Genomic DNA, 21,580 nt, shown 5'->3' with positions numbered 1-21,580 from the left:
CTCACAATCACAAAGTCTTGCGTAAGAAACTGCAATTTTGTAGACAGCAGGTTACCTATTTAGGTCACCTCCTGTCTAAGGAGAGACGTGCACTCACACCAGATCCATTCAGACCATTTTAGATACTCCTGTGCCCCGTACTCAGAAGGATGTCCGTGCACTGATTGGCCTCACTTCTTTTTGTAGGCAGTGGATCCCTAGTTTTTCACACATTATTAAACCTTTGTAGGCCCTTTTGACTAAAGACACTCCGATGCCCCTCCCATGGACTACTGAATGTTAGAATGCGTTCCAACAGTTACGCCAAGCTCTTTGCTCTGCACCAGTATTAGGAACTCCAGACTACACTAAGACTTTCACACTCTATGTCCACGAGAGGGAAGGTTGTGCCCTCTTGGTTTTAACACAGACACACGGTGATAAGCAACGTCCTTGTGTATATTTCTCAGCCGTCCTTGACCCAGTCGCCCGTGCGCTGCCTGGATGTTTCCGAGCAGTGGCAGCAACTGCTGTATCAATACGTCAGAGTGAAGGAATAGTTTTGTCACATAAACTGCTTGTGTTAGTACCCCATTCTGTTGATGCTTTGCTGAATCAAACGAAAACACAGCATTTGACTAGTGCTCGCTTGACAGAATATGAATTGACACAAGCTGAATGTTGGCATGATGCCAGGCAAGAGGTGCTGGACATGCAACAAACTGCTTCCGCTGATGAACTAGACCAATGGTCTAAGGAGGGAGCACTGGATGATGAGGGCTGCTGGAGGAATAAAGATATGACCAAATGGAAATTACCCACAGCTTACTTATACCCCTTGATTCACATGGCACATGGGCCGGCACATGTTGGTGCATCCTCAATGGCTAAACTACTTATGCAAGTTTGGGATCATCCTGATATTGCCGGCACTGCTAAAAAGATGGTCCAGTCTTGTCTGGTCTGTCTACGGTATAATCCTAGAAAGGGAACACAAACTCCAACAGGAGGGTTTGCAACACCAACTGCACCTTTTGAGGTCCTGCAAATGGACTACATTCAGTTTGAGCGCTTGTCGCCTCTCTTCCACCGTGAATTTAGCGTGGGCAGTGCCTGTCTGCTGTTGTCTGTCTAGCGAGGTCATGTGTGTGATGCTGGTTGGCTGCTGCCTTATGGATGCCAGGTTAACCAAGGCAGAGGCACGAGGTTTTCTTACTTGTTACTCTAGCTAAAGAACGATGATGGATTCAACCCAGATCTGAGACTGGGGTTGAATGTTTCAGCGCTCCGTCCTTCATCTCCTTGTGTTTTCCTTGTTCGCCCTAAGTTGGCAGGGTATGCCCAGACGTGGGTCCCTTGCTCACTTTGCCACTGGATTCAAGCTAACCTAGCTGATGAGGAGTGTTACCCCGAAACCGGTCCCAGGATGCTTGTTTCCGGTTCAGGGAAGACCTGGCTTGGCAATTCGGTCTGGACTGTTCCCATGAGGCACCGGGTCAAGACTGATTTGCATATGGCTGGGTCTGAACTGAGATGGTGAAGTGAGCTAAAGAACGATGATGGATTCAACCCAGATCTGTGACTGGGAGTGAATGTCTGAAAAGTTTCAGCGCTCCGTTCATCATCTCCTTGTGTTTGCTTTCTTACTTCTTACTCCAGTTTTTTTTTGGCTTTCCAAAAATGTGGTGCTCGCCAAAAACATGTTTTTAAGCAGACGTACAGATGCAGTGTGAGTGATATGCTATGAGCTACAGGGCTGCTAAAAAATGCAGCCAAGACTTACTGGAATCAGGTGTGTTCACTGAAAGGAACCATGCCGTTACCAGCGACACTGCTACTGAGGGTGCTGGCGGGCAGAGCTTCCCCTGCAATGTGTCATGGGTGATGAATCCTGTCCTCGTCGCCACTTGTCGTGTTCCTGTTGCCCGTAGGCTGCAGGGCCGGAACACAAGAGTGGGCTTTGCGCTGCGTAGCACAGCATCAAAAAGGATACACACACTGGTTTGTGATCTAGCGCGGTACTGCCTCTGCGCAGCCTCGCCTGTTTATTTACAGAGACGGTCACATGATCATGGGGGCAACCAAACACCCCTGCACGGCCGACCCCATTACATCCACACTATTCCCAGTAACAACGCACTGTTTCCCTTTACTAATACACTTTCATTAGTCTATCCCTACTCAAAAGACTGCTAAACGGCTGAGAACTCAAGAACACAAACTTTACAAACTTACCATGAATTCTACAAGGGACAAAAAAAGGAATCACAAATCTACTATTTAACTCTAATCTTAGGTTCCAGAGCCGCATTCTAATCACAGCAAAATGCTTCAACGCCTCGTCAGGGGTAGTAAGCACTAAATAAAAACAATTTACTACTGCACAAGTCAGGTGCCCAATTTGATTGACTCAGCCATGTTAAATTATGAATTACAAATTAGTATTTTTCATGTTATAGCTCATTCGTATGTATTTTAACTTTGCCAAATAAGCTAGTCGTCGTGTATTTTACAATGTAATTATTTACATTAAGCGATCCCGGCCGTTTACAGAAAGAGTTTATTACCGATCCTCTGGTTGCCTGGTAATACTCTTGTTGTCTGAGCGTCCATCCTATCTATTTAAATATGGCCGCCCCGTTCCCGGCGTGAAGCCGGGGCGTTGCCTCCTTCGCCACTTCCCCATTGGCTGCGTCCCACGTGCGCTGCCTGAGCAGTGACAGGCCTGGAACCTTTGTCTTCCGGCCAAGGTTTCCGGGCGGAAGAAAGAGGGCGGCACTCCTGCGCCGCTCATGGCTCCTTGACAACCAGCCGTGGAGAGTGAGAAAGGGGATGGGAAGCAGCGACACGTGGGCAGGTGTGGGGGTGGCCCCGGGGGTCTGGAATGCGGGACATTGGTTGGCAGGTGGGAGGGACCCTGGGGGATCTGAAAGGACTGAGGTTGGGTTTTGAAATAGGGACCTTTGTGGTTCTAGAAGCCAGACAGATCTGGGCGGATGGTCATAGGAGAGGGTCTGTGGTGGCTCCACTCCCACCATGGCCACATTTGGGGATCTTGAATTAGAGGGGGTTGGCTTTAATATGTGGTCAGACGTAGAGGATCTTTGGCATTTGAAATGCATAATACTGGGGTGTGAGATGAGGGGCACCCTTGTGGGTTTGAGTGGGGCTGGAGGGGGGTTATAAAGTCAAACAGAGTGTGACTCTGCAGTGTGGGCAGTGACTGGTGGCATCAGCTCTGGGGTGTCGAAAATGAGGGAGAGTTGGGACTGTAAGAGGATTCAAAAGGACATGTATGGTGTGGAGTTTGAAAAAGGAGGTTCTGAAAGATGGGGTACATTGACTCAGAATAATGAAATTTGGGCCGAACATAGAAAGAAGGCGGTGGGTCTGAAACAAGAAGCATTATTATGATAAAATAGGATGGGGGATTGGAACTCTGCAAAAAGTGTCGTTGATGTCTGAAAGCAGGTGCATCGTCAAATGAATGGATTCTGAAAACGAGATCTCACATAAGGGTTGTTTTATGGTCTAAATAGAATATTAATCTTTCGTTGAACCTATGGTATCAGAACATCGTTTTCATGTCATTGGTATTCATTTAAGTAATCATAGTTATTTGCTGTATTAGTGCATTTTTTGATTGAATCCAATAACATCAAGATCACAACGACATAAAAAGCACTGATTTGTCAAACAGTTTTCTGCACTGGAAACAGCGCGTGTCCCAACGAAATGGAGCTGTATGCCAGTCTGGGGAAGGAATTGTATTTGGGTTCTCAAGGGAGAACCTATGGACCTCCTTATGAACGAATTTGGGACCCAGAAATAAGGAACTGTTAGAAACTGAAAGGGAAGCCATGAGATGAGTGGTCTTCTTAAAGGATGCTACCGAACTGTATAAAGTAAGGGCAATTGAGTTGGAGACTAAGGACATTCAGGAGCACATTACAGTGTGGCCTGCAAGAAGGGACACTGGGGAGAATGAACAAATGTGTCAGGATACTAACTAAGCACATTCACGTACTGACAAAAAGTGTTTTCGTTATTTAAACTGAAGGCTCTTAGAGTCTGATATAAAAAAGATTTGAATACAGATGTCTCACCTGTTGTTGCCGTTTCAAAACAGTTTTGGTGCACATCCTTTCCATCTTCCACACAATACCACCGCTATGTTTTGGAAGAATGGATATTAATTGTTAGATGTAGTAGTTTATAAGTGGATGCCCGCGTACCCAAGGAATGCCCTTATATGAGTTGAGTTGTGAAGGAAAATCATTATTTTGAAGCTCACGATGGCCTTGATGTGTTGAGACCACACTGGTGAACGTAGCTCCTATTGCTTTGACCTTTTAACTATTGCCTCGCCTTTATCGGTTCTCTTCTGATGAATTGCTTTTTTCAGATGTTAATAGTGCCTAGGAAAAGGTTGGGTCATTGTCCCCCGAGAATACAACTACTTGGGCTGGTCATGCATCTAATATGGTCCACAATCTTTCTTTATGTACTAATTTTTGTTTTATTTAGCGTGGGTGAGGCCCAATGTTTGCCAGACGTCAGAGTACAAGTTGAGTCAAAAGTATTGTACGTTGACAGTTTACAGTATACAACTTTTATGTGGGTCAAAGAGCTGCATTGCAACTTTTTTTAATACATTTTTTTATACACTCGATCATTACCTGGTTATTGAACCAGATAATTATCAAGTGTATAAAAAAAGTGGTGAGGTGCAAAGTATAAAGAAGATATGAGCTAGAGTAGACAGTGTTCGAATCAGGTAGTATTATAGCATCACATCAATGTACATTACAGAAACAGTGGAGTTGATTATACACAGAATCCTTGCACGAGGCAGAATAGTTATTTGTACTGTGATGGGATTCTTGTATAGAAGAGGTACTCCGAAGGAGGGGCCTGGAGAGCTGTTTATAGAGTAGGATGATGGCAGTATATATAAGATAGCCTTCCTGATGACTGTAGTGAGAATGAACATTGGGGTGAACATTAGATCAGAGTCTTGGTTAAGTTGTGATAAAAGAGCTGAGAGCCCTTGATCTGTACAGCAGCGAAGCTCAGGAGCCCTCACTTTTAATGTATGAGGTAGGACTGATGCCTAGGTTCACTCGGCTGTAAGGGTTTATGGTCTTGTACCCCTACGGAGCAGGGTGCGTTGTCAGCAACAAGTAGTGGTGATGGGAGCTAAAGGAGTTTGGATCCTGGCTGGGCATTGATACAGTGCTCATGGCTTACCAATATTATATATTTAACAATTCTGCAAAACTTGGTTCCACCAAGTATTATCTATGTTTGATTCATCAGTAACAATCTACAGCAGTGCAAACTGTCAGCCTGTTATAATGATACTTAATTCTTTTGGCTGCCAACCCTGCCTCGCCTTCCGTTACTGAAATTCCAAATGTCATGTGAAACTAGCAGCATTTGTACAGATTGGGGATAGCGGTCAGCATGTAAGGGAAATTGTACGTAGTAAACGCTGAAGTCTACCTTGACAAGAAAATTCCTCGAATATGCTGGAATTGGGGGTCTAGTCCACAAGTTACTGCTTTGATTATGCATATGAAGAGAGTATTGGAGCTTAGCGTCTGGACAGGGCACAATGTACTTATGTCGCCATCACTTTTGTCCACACATGCTTTCTGTAGTTTGTAGGAAATGACAGCTAAACCTGAATGTGGCAAACATGAGACATAGATCTCCACCTCATCTGCTACATTTGGTCCAACTTGTGGCCTTTTATTTTCTACCATCTACTACACTCTGGGAAACATCTAATATTCTGGCTTATCCATGGGCCTTGCTGAGTCACATGACGGGGACGGCATACCCAAATTGAGATCCAGCGTTGCGTGTCTGCTGGGCTATTCCCTTTGGGTTTGCTGGAACTGCTACCATCACTCTGAAATTGACCTTGCTTTAGTACGTTTTTAGTAACAAACATTTGTTTGTGCTTGCAATTGGCTTCTGCTAACTTAGTATTTACCGGATCAATAAGCTTGATGTTCTTGTAGGCTAGCAAACGACATATGTCTTTCTGAGGCAATTCTCCTCATATCACTTTTGCTTGGTCTCGTTTGGTTTGTGATCCTAAACCATGTTAATATAAGGTGCAGAACTCTGCCCTTATACCACACTGCATCAGTTCAGGACCTTTCTTTAACCATTTACTCCACTCTGGGAATAGTCTGACCTAAGCACTTGCCATATTGCATATTTCGTGATGAGCAAGCCAAACGCAACCCAAGTTCAGAAAATGCATCTGCATAATAACATTAATTAAAAAATATAGCCACTGCTTTAATTGCACTCTAGCGTAATCCTATGGAAAAAAGTTCATTGGTATGCTCATATACGGTTGCTCATCCACGCTTGCTCAGTGTTACGAACCAGATTTTTTTCTGCATGACCTCAGCTGTCACAACCTTGATACCCTGTTGTGCGATCTTGGCTTGGAGATTCCACCAGCGCTCATATTGTTTGCCTGTTCCTCAGGGTACAGCATTGCCATCTGGCTCAAGCTATAACAGTTGGTGGTAGTATTGCTATAATTTCCCGTCACTCCTTTCTGCTGTCTATTGTGTCTTTTCTTCACTAAGTTCACAAATAGATTCTTGGGATCATTAACACCATGTAGCCCTACAGCCTCTCTCCTGTTCATTGACTGTCATCTCCTCGGTGTAAACCCTGCCACAAGCAGCCGTGCTCAGCAGCTATTTTTTTTTTCTAATTAATAAACTCGGGTGCTTCAAATCGTCTTACAAAACAGATTCGTAACTTCCAAGGAAGTATCCATGTTTTGGCGTATGTTAATCCACATGCAAGGTAAAGGTTCTGCAGTTTCTTCCCACAACACCTATTTATCGAAATACTCCTCCAAAGGACCCCTAATGGTATCCTATCCATCTTGTCCACTTTGCACTTGATCTATAGCATCAGAACCGAGTACCCTTGCAGTCCTAACCTTTGGTATCCCTAGATCCTTGCGTTTCAAGAAAAGTATGCCAGAGCATTTGATCTGAGGGAAATAAACAGCTGAAATTCCACATGAATAATGGGAGAGTTTCTTCTTCATTTGTTGTCCTTTTAAATTATTTTCTGTGTTTTGCACAGGTAGAAGAATGGCAGCAGAACAGAAACCCTCATCGACCATGTTGGAACAATTTGTCATACTAGCCCGTTCCACCAAAGGGTCTGCACTCCCAGCTTTGGTTAGCCAAGTCCTTGAAGCTCCAGGAGTTTATGTGTTTGGCGATCTGTTGGAAATACCCTGCGTGCAAGAGGTAAGATCGAATTTCCAAGTTAAAAATATGTGCATTTGTCACAGTGTGTTTTTTTACATTTGACATTTAAGCAAAATCAATGTAAAGCATGAGGTAAGCCACTAATGTGCCATCATATGTCAACATTAAAACAACAAAAATAATGCAGAACGTGATTTCCCTACGAGGTGCACATCTGGAAACCGAGATATGTCTAGCAAGCATTCCTTATTAAACTGTGCATGTTTAGGTAACTGTGTCCATATTATATCTACAGTGATGCTCCAGATTGGTAATGTCCTAAAGAAAATGAAATTACTACAAACCCAACGAAGAACATGGAGGGGGGGATTGATCCTCTGCTACTGAGTCTAGGGGGAGGACCTCACTGCAAGGTGTAAAAGAATCGGAGGCAAAGCTAGGTCGGGGGAGGGGCTGTAATGTGGAAATATCAGGGACGACAATGGAGGTCCACATCAGTAGGGAGTGCGGAGAGCAACAAGTAAGAGCAGCTAGTGGACCAGAGGATCAGTCAAAGAGTTGAAAAGCGAGCAGCTTAGGTGGCTGAAAGCAAAGGTGTTCTAATCGCGAGAAGTAGTCAAGGAGCGATTGCCATAGTCGCAGGAATTTCTTATCTGTGAAGGAGAACCTATACAATAAGTGTCTCAGTGCCATCATTTGCCAAGCCCTAGTGAACCAGAAAGCAATGGTGGAGCAGGGGACATCCAAGCTAGGACAATCAATTGTTTGGCGGCACCTGTCATATGATGGATTAAGTAACTATCGGCGTAAGGTAATGCCTTGAGCGTGGTTGGACGTAGACCCAAGATAATCGCGCAGTAGTCTGCAGGGATAGGGAACCCCAGGATGCTTTTATTATTTCTCAAGATTACTCAAGACTTCTTTTTAGGTATGAGTGAGTAGTGTACACACCCACCAAATGTGTTTTAAGGTGCCATCTTGCGCCCTGCATCTCCAGCATGTAGTAGGAGCTGTGGTGAACATTGAATGCAGGTATACTGTAGTGTAATACCACTGGAGCATTAGCTTGTTGGCTGATTCCTGGTGTAGGATCCTACGATGTGTCTTGGGGATTTCCTGCCATGAAAGCTCCCACTGTTTCTGCGTGATGTCGCCCTCTATTTCCCACCTCGTCTGATATGGATAATTCGGCAGAAAGGGGGATTGTTGGAGGACACTGTTGGTCCTAGAAAGTAAGCCCCTAGAGCCCTCAAAGTGGCGGACCATGTTCTCAAAGTGTGTGAATGGGCACGTTGCTCCCTCCACATTAGGAGGATGAAGTGCCTAGTGGTGGAGTTGGAAAAATTGAATTCAGAGTTGCATTGTTCAAATAAAGTAATTTTGTGGATCCTGAAATAGGTCCCGCAGTATCCTACAGTTGGCGTTCTCCCAGACGGGAAGGGAATCCTGGAGCAATCCTCATGTGAACTCCGAGTTGCGTGCAATAGGGGTATTTGGAGAGGGAAATAAGGTAAGGCAATAAATAAGCGCAATTCTATCCCAGATCTACAGCACCGTTCTAGTAGAGGTAGATGCTACGAGGGTGGTGGGATTTTGGCAACCAATCCAGGTCGCAGAGAGGCCTGAACGCCACTGCACAATCCATATGTAGCCAATGTTTTTTCTCTCTCTAACAACCCATTCAGAAATATATCTTAGATGTGCTGCTCGGTAGTAGTCATATTTGTGGCAAGCTAAGCCTCCCCGGTTTCTGGGCAGCAAAAGTATGTTATTGGAAATGCGGGGCTGTTTACCATTCCATATGAAGGGACGAACATCCTTCTGTAGCCTGTGGATATCCTTGCTGGGATAGAGGTCGGGACGGCCTGGAAAAGATAAGAATATGCGAGTTAAAATGTTTATTTTTGATTACGTTCAACCGGCCCAACCACGAGATATGCAGCAGTTTCCATCTGCACAAGTCCTCTAAAATAGCCTTACAGTAAACGGGCCAGATAGCGCGGGTCCATGTCTGCAGGGAGTTTCTAATGGTAAACCCCAAGTAACGAATAGACTTCGTGACTCATTGAAAAGGAGCCAAGTCCTGTAATGTGGGAGGAGCTGTGGTGGTAAAGTGAGGTTTAGGGCTTATGACTTGGACATGTAGATTTTATATCCTGAGGCAAGTTCAAACTGTTGCAGTTTCTGCACGACGACCGGGAGGGTCGATAGGGGTTAGTCAGAGTCAGTAAAAGATCATCTGCATAAAGCAGAACTTTATGGTCCTGGGCTCTGAAGTGAATGCTCATAATGTCCGAAGTCTGGGGAAGGTAAATCACCAGGGGTTTCACAACCAGGGCAAAGAGAAGAGGAGACAAGGGGCAATCCTGACGAGTCGCCCGCGGTATCCGGATAGAGGCAGTAGAATGGAAGTTTACTCTGATAGTAGCAGTCAGGACGGTATAAGAAGCCATCCTTTTGCTGATCATGATGGGACTCAACCCAATTTTTATGAGGACAGGGTGCAAGAAGTCTCAATTGACCCTGTTGAACGCAGAGGAGGCAAATTTCTCTAACAGAAGATAGTTTTGACGCTACCTGAAATAATCCTTTTGAGGAATGTTTGGCAGATTAAATATTTTGTGTGAAATAAGCTGATTTGTCTTTAGACAGCAAGGACTTGTAATAGTCCATACCTTGTTTATATTTTTCTTTTTCATCCCTGCTATACTTCTTTCTCCATTTCAAATTCTTGTCTTCTGCAGCATTGTTTCTGCATTCTACGGTTTCCCTCTGTGTGAATGGGATATCCTGAGGAGAGCAGAGAGGGAAATGACTGAGTTCACCCCATTAGAGTAGTTTAAAGTGGCTAAATCCAATTCCTTTGAATGGTCTGCTGAGGATGAGCTATCATTGGATTGAATTGATCTGCATGAATTCTGTTCCAGGCACAAGACCTGTGAAGGATGTGCGGAAACCTTCCCAGATGTGTGCTGTTCAGTAGGGTAATATCAAACATAACGGCGTGATGATCTGTCCATATCAAAGGCAGATAATCTTTTGCTTCCAACAGGGTATTGCTGGTAAAAAACCCTGCCCAGCGTATGGCCGGCAAGATGTTCAGGGCCGCCTACTGTTTTGGACCGGTCGAAATTAGCCATAATCTCAATAAGGGCCTCGGTGTCTGTATCAGTTGAGACTTCTATATAAAAGTTAAAATCTCCCAAGACAGTGAGATCTTTGGCACATAAACCGGCTTCCAGCAAGGATTCGTTGGGCACGGAGGGCAATAAATTAACAATCCTTTAAAGGATTGAGTTTTGGAAAGTTCTGTATTGAAAGTAAGAGCCTCACATTCTGGTAATGAGGATGGTCCGAAAATGGCCAGCACGGTATCCTGATAAATTAGAGCTAGTCCTCTGTCCCGTTTGCGGAGTCTATTAAGTCGATAGATAGAATAATTAGGGGGATTTGCCGCCACCAGGTCAGGACCAGAAGAATGATCCGCCCAGGTTTCCGTAACACCTACTATTTCTAACTGTTGGCTGTCTAGAAAGTCTGCAAATTAAATTTTATGTTTGATCAATGATCCTGGCATTTAAGAGAGCATAGATGATTTTATTATTTGTGCTAATGGTTTTATTATTAATTTAGTTAAAACCTTAGCCTTCATAATGCTATTAACCTGTGGCTTCAAGTTTGTTATTTGAACACCACATTCCCGACAGGTCATTTTAAAAGCATAGGAAAGAGAAAGAGGGTCCAAACAAACGCATCCAAAAATCGTACCTTTTTATTGAGGGCACAAAGCTCTTTCCCTGTGTAGCATTTCCTTAAGGAAAGTTGGGAATGAAAACCGACGGGGGGACTGGCTCTCTGCACAATCTAGGCACGGGCGGGGGCCTTTGACTCGCTTTCTGCTGTTTTATATATCCCACAGTGCGAGTGGGTGTGTGACTAGGAGCCGTCGCTTTGCAGTGAGAGCGTCTAAAACAGGTGGGAGAAATGAAAAAAACAAACCAGGGTCCAGCAACCCCACGTTCAACTCACAGGCTCACCTGTGAATGAAGGATACTTGAAAATCAAATCGAACTAACTAAAAGGTGAGAAAATACTCATAAAATCATTAAAATAGGGTATACTCCCTTTCAATATGGCGCCCGGTATGATAGGAGCCAGACACCACTTTAAACTCTCACGAATTGTGCTTACAAGGAAAATAAATAAGGGCAGATCCAAACCTGCTCAGCAGAGCTTTCAGCGGTGCCAAAATATTTTACCCTGATCTTTCGGAATAGGGCACCCCAACTCCCACTTGATGTTGGGATAGGGCATTCCCACCTTGTATGTCTTAAAGAGCCTTTTGGTCACTGGCATCGCCACCAATTGTCCAGAGCTGTAGTGTGAAATTGATGAAGCCTTTCCAAAGTCGAATACCACTGATTAGAATATCGTAGGATGACTCTCTATATGGATACTCCTATATTTTTAAACCTGGTGTGTCACAGTGCGTCGCACTCTCATATGATATAACTCTTCCTAAAATCTTGGCCCAAATAGCTAGATTGCCCAAACTTACATTACACACACGCGCTCTTGTAGAATAGGATACCCCCTGGAACCTAAGTGTGTTCTGGCAAATTTGTCTAATACTAGTAATTGTATTGTGACTGCTCTTTGTTCAGTGTGGTTAATATCAACTTCATAAGCTGAAGGTATCATAGTCAATGAGATTCTTTCACCTTAAACTCTGCTTTGCAATCCTCAAATGTTTTTACTAGCCCTGTTGCAATCTTCTTGTCTACTGTGCCTATAGATCTCTCCTGAAAGACCAGTCGAGAAATTCATATTGAAATGAATTTAGGATATGTAGAAAATATTACATTTGTACTATGTCCTTTTAATGAAATCCATATGTATTTATTTATGATTTTATGTATTGGATTTTGTGAAAACTTGTATTGCTGAAACAGAGCTGAATAAAGTATTTTGACTGACTGGCATATTGAAATGTACTTTTGTGTTCTACAAAGGAAATATTTGTGGCCCGACCGACAACATAAGTTGTATTTTTTGTCAATCTTTCCCTAATAATTAATGTATTAAACTAGATCCAGTATTGGGTATGATTCACCTGGGATAAAGGTAGCTTATACCTTTTAGTAGCATTTGGCTAAGTGACTATTAGAGCCACTGAAGCTAGTTGAAGGGATCCACAACCCTGAAGAATGCCCCAGACCTACTAGGCTATTATCAATGCGCAAAAACATGTTGGCAGATGAGAGACTGGTCTGAGCCATTGTCCTCAGCATACCCGCTCGTGATTGTTTTTAGATGTACCCGGTGTCCTCCTCAATAAAGGTCAAATATCGAGGTATTTTTAGCAAAGTCTGGATCTTGTCTTGTCCAGTAGTTTTTATTTAGGAAATCCCTCTAGTCTTTGAGAAGGTTGAGTCCGTCCTGGTGGCGCAGACCTACCAGGGCGGAGAGAGGATGCCGATGATGAAGCATTGCACTATTATGTGTGTGAAGATTCCTCTTCCATAAAGGATAACTTTTCTCTTAAGCGCGTCAGAAGTCCTGTGACGTCCAAACTCTGGATTCCTGATTGTTTCTATAATATTAAAAATCAGCATATTTTCTATAATATTAAAAATCAGCATATTTTCTATCTACGTCTTTTTGGCGCTGCCGTACTTATTTTTGGGTTTTCATAGATACTCTGGGTGGCCGTACAGTGGGCTACCCTCCTCCTCTCTGTTTGTGTTAAATTGGGCTGCCGATCCCACATCTCCAATACCATCTTGAATGGAGTAGGCAAGTATGTGTTTTGGGGTCATTATGGTTTTACTAGCCACATCTGGTCCTGTAGGGGTCACCCAAAAATAGCATGGTCCATTGGGAGCCATTTCTTTCTGATTCCCTAGCGTTTCACTGCATCACAAACAAGAGATGCACCGCGTGATATTACTTTAAGATATCGGGTCACTCCAAAGCCGCGCTGTGCCATTTTCTCTTAGGACCAAAAGTATTCATTTGCTAACGTCCTTCTGCTTGCCCATATACAAGCTGTTAATTTGCCCTGCCGAGTCTTAAGTTGTGGGGAGTAAGACTGCTAGTGATTGGAAGAGGTAAAGGAATCTAGGAAGTATATTCATCTTAATGATATTTTGTTTTGTGTGTTGCAATTTATTAGGCCCAGCCATGACATATACACTAAGTACCAATTTCACCTATTGCTCAAGAAATAGTTTTTGGGGTCTCAGGCAATTCACTGCAACCCCCTTCCGCCCCCGTTTACTGTTGTTTAAGTGGATGTCCAAGTATTTTATGGATGTTTTGGCTCAGATAATGTCACGTTGGTTCAGTCCTCGGGATCGGATTGTTGCTATTATGGTCCACATCTCGATCTACCCAAGCCTGGTAGCCGTAATGGCACAGGTCAGTGGGAGGATCAAGCGAGGGAAGGAAAGGAAGGGGACAGCAGGAAAGGAGATCTGTAAAACACAAGGAACAACATTAGCGCTCTTCCACTTGTCCTAACCTCTTTACCCCACCATCCTTGCTACAGGGAGAAGGAACACCGATTCGAGTGTTGTACCTGTAAAGAAAAAGAACAGCCCCCATATAACCAGACTCTCTACCTCTGGCAGGGATGCTTAGGCATTCGTTGCGATGTGATTGGCTGCAAGGGGGGGAATACATACAATAAACAAGGAAGACATCATAGGGTAATCTCACATTGAAAATTGCGCCTGCACAGTAATCTCGCTAATACAGTTAACACCAGGAATCCAACTTTCTCCCCAGATCCTACCCTGAAATAGACTCCACTCTGCCTCACAGGGATAGAGCGTAGTCCGCTACCACTCGGAAAACCCCTGTTAAAATAGAGTCACAAACACTATAACAGACAGCGATACAAAACACCAAGAATGCCAGAGTTCATCATAGTATGAGCCTTATACTTTGTACGATCCAGGTTACAGCACCATGGATTCTCTGGGGTGCTCAAAGGTATAGTTGTCTCTTTGCATAGAAGCCAAAATGAATTAAGTACATGCCCAAAGTAACCCTTGTCCCGGGTCCGGGCTCACTGAGCCTGGTACCTTCATGAGTTGCCCTTAGGGGCACAAATCTCGCCATTGCCCATCTTTCATTCGTCTTTCTGACAGACAACAGCGCACAAGGAGTTATGCAGTTCACTCCGGAAAGGAAACCAGCTGTGTGCATGTGAATCCAAACAAATTAGAACAATTGCTGAGGACTGGAACCCTCCTGAGGCAACGTACGGTTCCAGTCAAGATCAACACCCCTCCCTTCCTCCGCACGAGCCAGGAGCGAGCTCACCAACGGAGAAGGGAGTTGAAGCGGTAAGTATGAGCATCGGGGAGGGACTGGTGCACTGCACCCTTACCCGACCTTCCGCCGTATGATGCTCCACCAAGGTCTGCAACGCGAGGTCTGCAGAGTCCAGAGGATTCTCTGAGGACCCCCGCTTCTATGAAGCTCCAAAGCGCCAGGACCTTCCCAGCGCGACCAGGACTCCGGCAGCCGGGATGCATTTCCGACGCGCGGTCTCGCAGCGCTTCCGCCTTTGTGGAGGACGCGACTGCGTGACGCACGTGCGGGAAATGTAGTCTTAGCGGTCGCGTTAATCCTACCCGGATTAACGCGCTCTCGCGCTTGTGCCCGTAACAGATAAATGGGCAGTGGGCATAAAAGCCAATCTACTGAGTCCTTAAGTTATTTATAAATTATTCAACTCTAACTTTTGTTTCTTGACTTTAAAGCCTCTGGCATCTCCATTATTGCTGGAATCGAGGTGATGGTCTGTCAGTATGAGAAGTACATCGTCTGTAAAAAAGCAGACTTTAGGGCACTCCCCACAAACGGGGATTCCTCCTTGTATTTTATTAGCCAAGGACTCCACCACGAGTGCAAATAAGAGGTTATACATGGTCTCCTTCTCTCGGGCCTCTATGAAGTGTAGCGCTTGCTGAGCTTAAGTTGTTAATCTTACTTATCACTTCACACGCTTTATATCTTAACATTATCCAGCCCTCCATTTTAGGTCCTAGCATCGTTTTGAAGACAGACCAACTGATCCGGTCAAGTGCCTTTCTGTGTCCAGGCTACAGAGGACAGAAGTTATCTCCTTTGTATAGGTTTTTCCCACTAAATGCATGTGTTGCACATAATCTTGCCTTTCTGTTCTTTATGAAGCCTACGTGGTCTTAGTCTGTCAATTGTGGCATTCGTTTTTCCGGTCTGTTTGCCAAATCTTAGAAAAAACTCATGGTATCTGTCTTCAACATTACCATCACAGTCCTCTTGGTTATCCATGTTTTCCTTGTTTGTGAGTTAAGGGATATGCCACCTTCCTGATTACAGATTTTAGTTGTTTAACAGGGATGTCAAAAGGCTTTTCCGGTTGTGGGAGAAAGGTCTTGTAAAAGAGGCGTTTGAGTCTGCCATGGCCTGTGGTTTGTTCAGGTTAGTCTGCTGCTTTTCTAATGGGGTTCTTCTTTTTACAGAGTTTGGTCATAGGACTGCTACATTGCATTGTGTTGTATAGGTTGCTCTTGTCTCCTTGGCTTCCTGCCCTGGGCGTATAAGCTTTAAAATAATTCTCTAAAAGCTTCCTTCTTTTTACTTTCTTTTCTTACCTGCTAATCCACTAACCTCCTAACTCATAATAATAATCCACATTTGTAAAGCGCGAACAATCACCCGTAAGGGTCTCTAGGCGCTGGGGGCCGTCAGGAAGATTAAGCAAGCTATTGCCCAGAGTCACATGGTGCTGGGCTAATCTGCCGCCGGCACCGGGGATCGAACCGTGATCCCCAGATTCCAGAGTCAGTCGCCCTGGCCGCGGCGCCACACCTCTTCCATGCTCATGCTGTATGCGTGTTGGCTCTTTGAGTTTGTAACCTCTGTGCGAGCAGTGTGCCCACCTTGTTCCCCCCTCTCATCACGTCTGCCCTAGTTTCAGTTCTGTGTGTTTAAAAGACATGAAGTTTATCTCGGAGTACTGCAGTTCTGTTACGGGTCCTTGAGAACGTCCTTGTTTATCTTCCCTGTCCAATTTCCTTTGTTTTATTTTTGTTGGTTTTTCCACAATCCTGTTCCTCTTGCTTCCTGTCATAACCAATATTTTTATGGCAATCCCACTTATTTTGGCTTTTAATGTGATGTGTCCCAGTCACTAGAGCAGGAGATATTAAAGCTCAGTTGACTGTAAAGAATTTTACTATTGTCTGTGAGATTTCAACTGTATGCATAGAGTCTCTACAAACATTACCTTTCATCTTCCATTGGATTCTCGAGTGCTCCCCAATGCATTTCCCATTCAATTTCCACATGAACGTGGGCCAGTCTGAATGTTGGAACTATCAGCTTTATGAAGTGCATCAACCCTTATGTGATAGATATAGATATAATAGATATATAAATGGAGGCCCAGTAGAAGGAGGAAGCCAAAACATGTCAGCCTGGGATCAAGGTACTAACATACAGAAACTTGTGAATATTTAATGGGAATGTTATCATTAATGACGAAAACGAAATTACGGGTGAATATTAGACTTACAAAGATCGGCGTCTGTGGTGTCTGTGTTCCGCCGTATGGTGAGTCACAGAAGGTGACGATGTCTGTTGTAAATATATCCTAGTGGCGGTCGCCACTTGGTAGTTATACTTAGGTCTGCTTTTCCAGAGACAGAGCTTTTTTTGGTTTGCTAATAACTTTGGCCCCGTTCGATGAGTTGTCACAAAACGTTCCCCCAAAAAGTAAATTTTTCTTCCTGGAAAGGTTTGAGGTGATCCATAAAGCAGGGGCCAAGAAAACAGGGGTATCCACAATGCAAAATCCGATGCATTTTCCATAGACTTCTTTAGACAAGGCTGCTGTAAAAACTGCTGAATGGAGTTACACCAAGTTGGGCAGGAAGTTAGATCTTGGTTTGCAGAGTGTGCTTTTTCTGACTTGGTGTAAAAGCTGTTTAGTTGTATATTTCGGCAGTTGGGCCCGCAAAAGTTTCCAGAGTCTCTTGCAAGATCGCCAATTTAAAAATTCTGATAGGCCCTGGGAGCTTTATATCTCTTGGGCCATCTCACAAGCACCCTTAATGGCTGCCAGCAACATGAGAAAAATGTTGCTGGCAGCCATTACAGGACTCGAGGACTTTGTCCCCTGTCCTGGGTTGTTAAAAAAAAAAAAAAAAAAAAAAAAAAGACCGATATCTGGGACAGGGTAAGGATAGGGGGACCCAATAGAAACCCAGGGGCCCAAAAATGAAATGAATTCCTCAAAACTCTTGTGGGATCGCAAAAAGAAAAACAATTCATTATTCATTATAAACCTCCCAACCCTAAGCCATTAGAGGCCCTGAGGAGCCGACCCCCTGGGCTGATGCACTATTTATGAGAGGAAGGCCGCGCGGCACCCCTCCTGGTGCCGGGAGACGTCTCTGGAAGCCCAGCCCTGGGGCTGACATACATTTTTATGAGGAGAGGGGCCACGAGGCCCCCGTCCTGAACCTTGAGAGGCCCCAGGGAGCCCACGCTCAGGCAGATATTGAAATTTTGGGGAGGGGGTCTTCAGGCCCCCCTCCCTGAGCCTGGAAAGAACGTGGGGTGAAAGTGCACAATATGGGGACGAGGGCCGTGCCTGAAAAGGCTACGGTAATCCCACACCGGGGGCGATTCCTTTAAGGGAGGTGGGCCATGAGGCCCACCTCCCTGAACCATTAATGGCACTGGGGACAGCATCTCCCAAGGCCAGCTCCCAGGCTATGTCCCAGGGTTCCCAACCCCTTCGGGACATAGCAGTTTTCCTGTCCGCACCAGTGCGGGTAGGGAAACCGGTGTTTGCTCTCGCTTGGCGGGAGCATTTTAAAATCTCCCGCCAAGCTGGAGAAAAAGTGAAGTCCGCTCCCACCCACTGGGAGCAAACTTTAGATGACTGCTGGCAGAGAAACCGATCTAAATATTGCTCCTGCCCGCAAGGGGCAGCATTATTAGCTGTAACCTGTGGGGGGGAGTATTGGCTGCTCCCTCTGGATGCTCACCCGCAGCCCCTAACCAGGATATGGAGGGTGCCCTGGGTGGGACCAAGGGTACCCACCTTTTGTATGATGCCGGCCCTGGGAGATGAGGCCCCCGGGGTCGAAAGCGCCCTGGAGGGCACCTGCCCCCACCTCCCACTTGTATACAGTGCTGGCTTGAGGGATGGGATCCCTGGGGCCAAAATTGACCTGGGAAGGGAGGCTGCGTGTCTCCCTTTTAAAACCGTGACAGGACCCGAGGGATGTGGTCCTCGGGGCCTAAATCAGCCCGGTGAGTGGGGCCGCGTGGGATTTGCTTTTGCGTGTGGTAATTATTTATTACTTTGCGTAAAGAAAAAAAAGAAAACTAGAAATTCACTTAAAAAAACAAAGGTTAAAGTAACCTTATAGTTGGGTGTGATGAAAGTATCTGTTTTTTTCTCGTAAACCTTAGAAATTCACTGAAAAAACCAAAGTAACGTTATAGTTAGGTGAATTTGTTAGTGTGAATATTAACATTTTGATCTAAAAAAAACCCACAAAAATTCACCATTGATAGTTAGCAGCGCTAACAGTACCTTGCGCCCCCGCATTGCACTGCTTATGACATCACATATGACATTACTCATGACATGCTCTGACATCATTGATGACATCATCCAAACTTCACTTTCACATATATTGCCCTGTATATTAGTATGGCATTAGATGCCTGGCACTAAGTACAAAATAGCTCAAGAGAAAATCACCCATTACTACTGCCACCACCGATACAACTTATTTAGATGTTGAAAACAAGCATTGTATGCAACACTGAGCCTACAGCATGCACTTAAAAGATAGCATAGATCAAATTAACAACGACCGTAGATATACGAAAAGCACTCATGGACTGCATTGTTCAATATTTATACAATTGTTGTGAAAAAGCCAAAATAGTGAATGTCAGTTAAAAAAAATAGCATACTACATACACCTTTCATCTGTATCAAACCCAATACACTCACTGAACCTATATTTAGAATTAACGTTAATATGAGTAGAGAAGTGTGTACTGTAAACAGTATTACCTCATCGTCCCTCCCTCGTTTCGCTTCATTACAGACATGAGGCATTCTTGCCTCACCAGACACCTATACCATGTGATTCCTAATCACAGATAAAAATCCTCCTCCATCTTCATGTTTTTTTTCAGTGTCTCACTAGGTATGGTTGACGCATGTACCACGCGCCAGCCGTGTGCCGAGCTGCAGTCATTTTTCTCTTTTCTCTTATGGCTGCTGGTCAGTCACGGCTGGTCCAGCCCGATCTCCATGCTGGCCATGTGACACTATGTCTTGGAGTTGCGGTGAGCTCCTGTGCCAGCATTTGCTTGTTGTGAGGCCGGATGACTGTGTTACCCGCTCACAGTGGCTGGGGCTGTGCTTTCGGGTCGGAGGCCAGCCTGGGAAGCTACAGCGTATGGGGTACAGCGCGGTTACTCTGCTGTCGGTTTCTTGACTGAGTTACAGTAAGGGCCTCGGGGGAGGCGTTTTTAAAATAATTTTTTCATGCATTTGTGTAATTGAAGGATTGGTTGTTCCTATTTACTTATTGGTCACGGGGGAGGGGTTCTGCCTATATCTCGGTGGCTCCCTGCTCAGTATCCTTATGGTGGGGAAGCGTGCATCTAAACTCAAGCATGTACTGTCCTTTTCTGAGGAGGATGAGACAATTCCTGCTCGCCAGAGCAGGTCCAGGGGCCCGGCGGATCCTTCGGCTTTACTCTGCCTCCGAAGTTCAGGCGATGATTGAAGCTGCTGTGGCCCGAGCTCTGGATGCTAGGGATGAACCCAGACGCAAGGGCTCTTGTTCAGCTGTCCAGTGGACACTCCCTCTGGGGGCTCCTCTGTTTCTGAGACTAGCCACAGTTCTACCTCTACTGAGAAATGTGTGTGTAGAGTGGAGGTTTCGGACATTCTACAGCATATCCGGGAGAAATTGGGTTTTGCGCCTATCTCATCCTCTGAGGCGGCGGAACGCATATTTCCGCAGAATGTTAAGCCGCCCTTTTTTGCTATTCCATTTCATGGCCGGATCAAAGACATGATCACTAGTGAATGGCGTGACCTAGAACGCTCTTCAGTTCTGCGTTTTCAGCAAAATCTATATTCTCTGGAGGAGGGGGGGAGGACTCCCCTCCACACTCAATTAAGGTGGACGCCATTTTGGACACTCTAATTGGTTGTACGGCGATTAATCCTGAGGATTGTTCTCCTTCAGATGCTACGGACAAAATGATTGATGGGACGCTTAAAAAAGCTTTCTCTGTGGGGAATTTGTCTTTGAAAGCTGGTGTTTAGTCTCTGGTTTCGGACTTTGAAAAGTTGGCCACGGAAATTCAGCAGGATCTGATCTAGGGATATGATATCATGTTGTACCCTGGTGGTCAACCCGTGCGTGGAAGAAAAAAGACCAGGAAAATTGTCTAACAGAGCAGACAGCTGTGCATTTTGTGCTGAGGTTAGGATGTCCCTGTTCGGAACCGTTTCGGTATGGGTTTCCTGAGTGTTTGCTGTGGAAATGACAAGGCGTTTATTCGGTGTTCACAAGAAGTGCCGGTGTTCCTGTCCCAGTAGGCACTACAGCCCCCTTCCACTTTTTTAGGAGATTTACATGGTAGATTTATTTTCCCCCAGCCCGCATTGGTAGCAGAACGCTATAAGTGACTGGGATTATTTTTTTGTCAATAACGTAGGGGTCTTGCCATTTCGTCAATAACTTGTTCTCCGTGGATGGGAGTAGAAGGAGCACCTTCTCCCCGGGTTTATACTCCCTCAACTGGCTGTTTCGATCATGGTACGTCTTTTGTGTGTTTTGTGCTTTTTCCAGGTTGTCATGTACTAGACCCCATATCCTGGTCACTGCTGATTCCAAATCAGCTGCATATCACATCAAGGGTTGTCCCTCCTCATCTTCCTCTTCCCATTGCTTTGCCGCATCTCCAGTAGTGTCCTGGGCTTCCTACCGAACAAAAGCTCGAATGGGGAATAGCCTGTGGACCTCTGCTCATGTGTTCTTATGGCAATGAGGACTAGGGGTAGCTTCTGGTCCCAGTCCCTTCCTGTCTCTGAGATGACCTTGTGTAACATTAGTTTGATGGTTTTGTTATAACGTTCCACAAGGCCATCTGTTTGGGGGTGGTAGAACGAGGTTTGGATTTGCTTAATTTTTTTTTTTTGAAAAACGTTTTTTATTGGCATTTATATGGAAAGACATACACAGGCACAGGTGGTAACGCCATCAGCACAGAGATTTACATAGGAAGCGCGTTCA

General features: G+C 45.0%; 1 protein-coding gene across 2 annotated transcripts in view; it reads left to right on the top strand.

Annotated features, from left to right (window-relative positions):
- Positions 1-2,672: 2,672 nt before the first annotated feature.
- Positions 2,673-21,580, top strand: part of COPS7B (COP9 signalosome subunit 7B) — an 87,352-nt gene continuing 68,444 nt past the window's right edge. Inside the window, exons 1-2 of one of the 2 annotated variants that reach the window (XM_085635698.1) lie at positions 2,673-2,799; positions 7,108-7,277. In XM_085635698.1, coding sequence (XP_085491824.1) covers positions 7,116-7,277 — 162 coding nt within the window. In that variant the 5' untranslated portion in view covers positions 2,673-2,799; positions 7,108-7,115. Of the gene's footprint in view, positions 2,837-7,107; positions 7,278-21,580 lie in introns of both variants that reach the window. The other variant, XM_085635699.1, reaches the window with a different exon arrangement.

The sequence above is a fragment of the Triturus cristatus genome, chromosome 11 (genome assembly GCF_964204655.1).
Source record: "Triturus cristatus chromosome 11, aTriCri1.1, whole genome shotgun sequence".
Lineage (NCBI taxonomy): Eukaryota > Metazoa > Chordata > Amphibia > Caudata > Salamandridae > Triturus > Triturus cristatus.
Note: the sequence above shows the minus strand (reverse complement) of the source record. Positions and strands in the feature narration are given on the sequence as shown.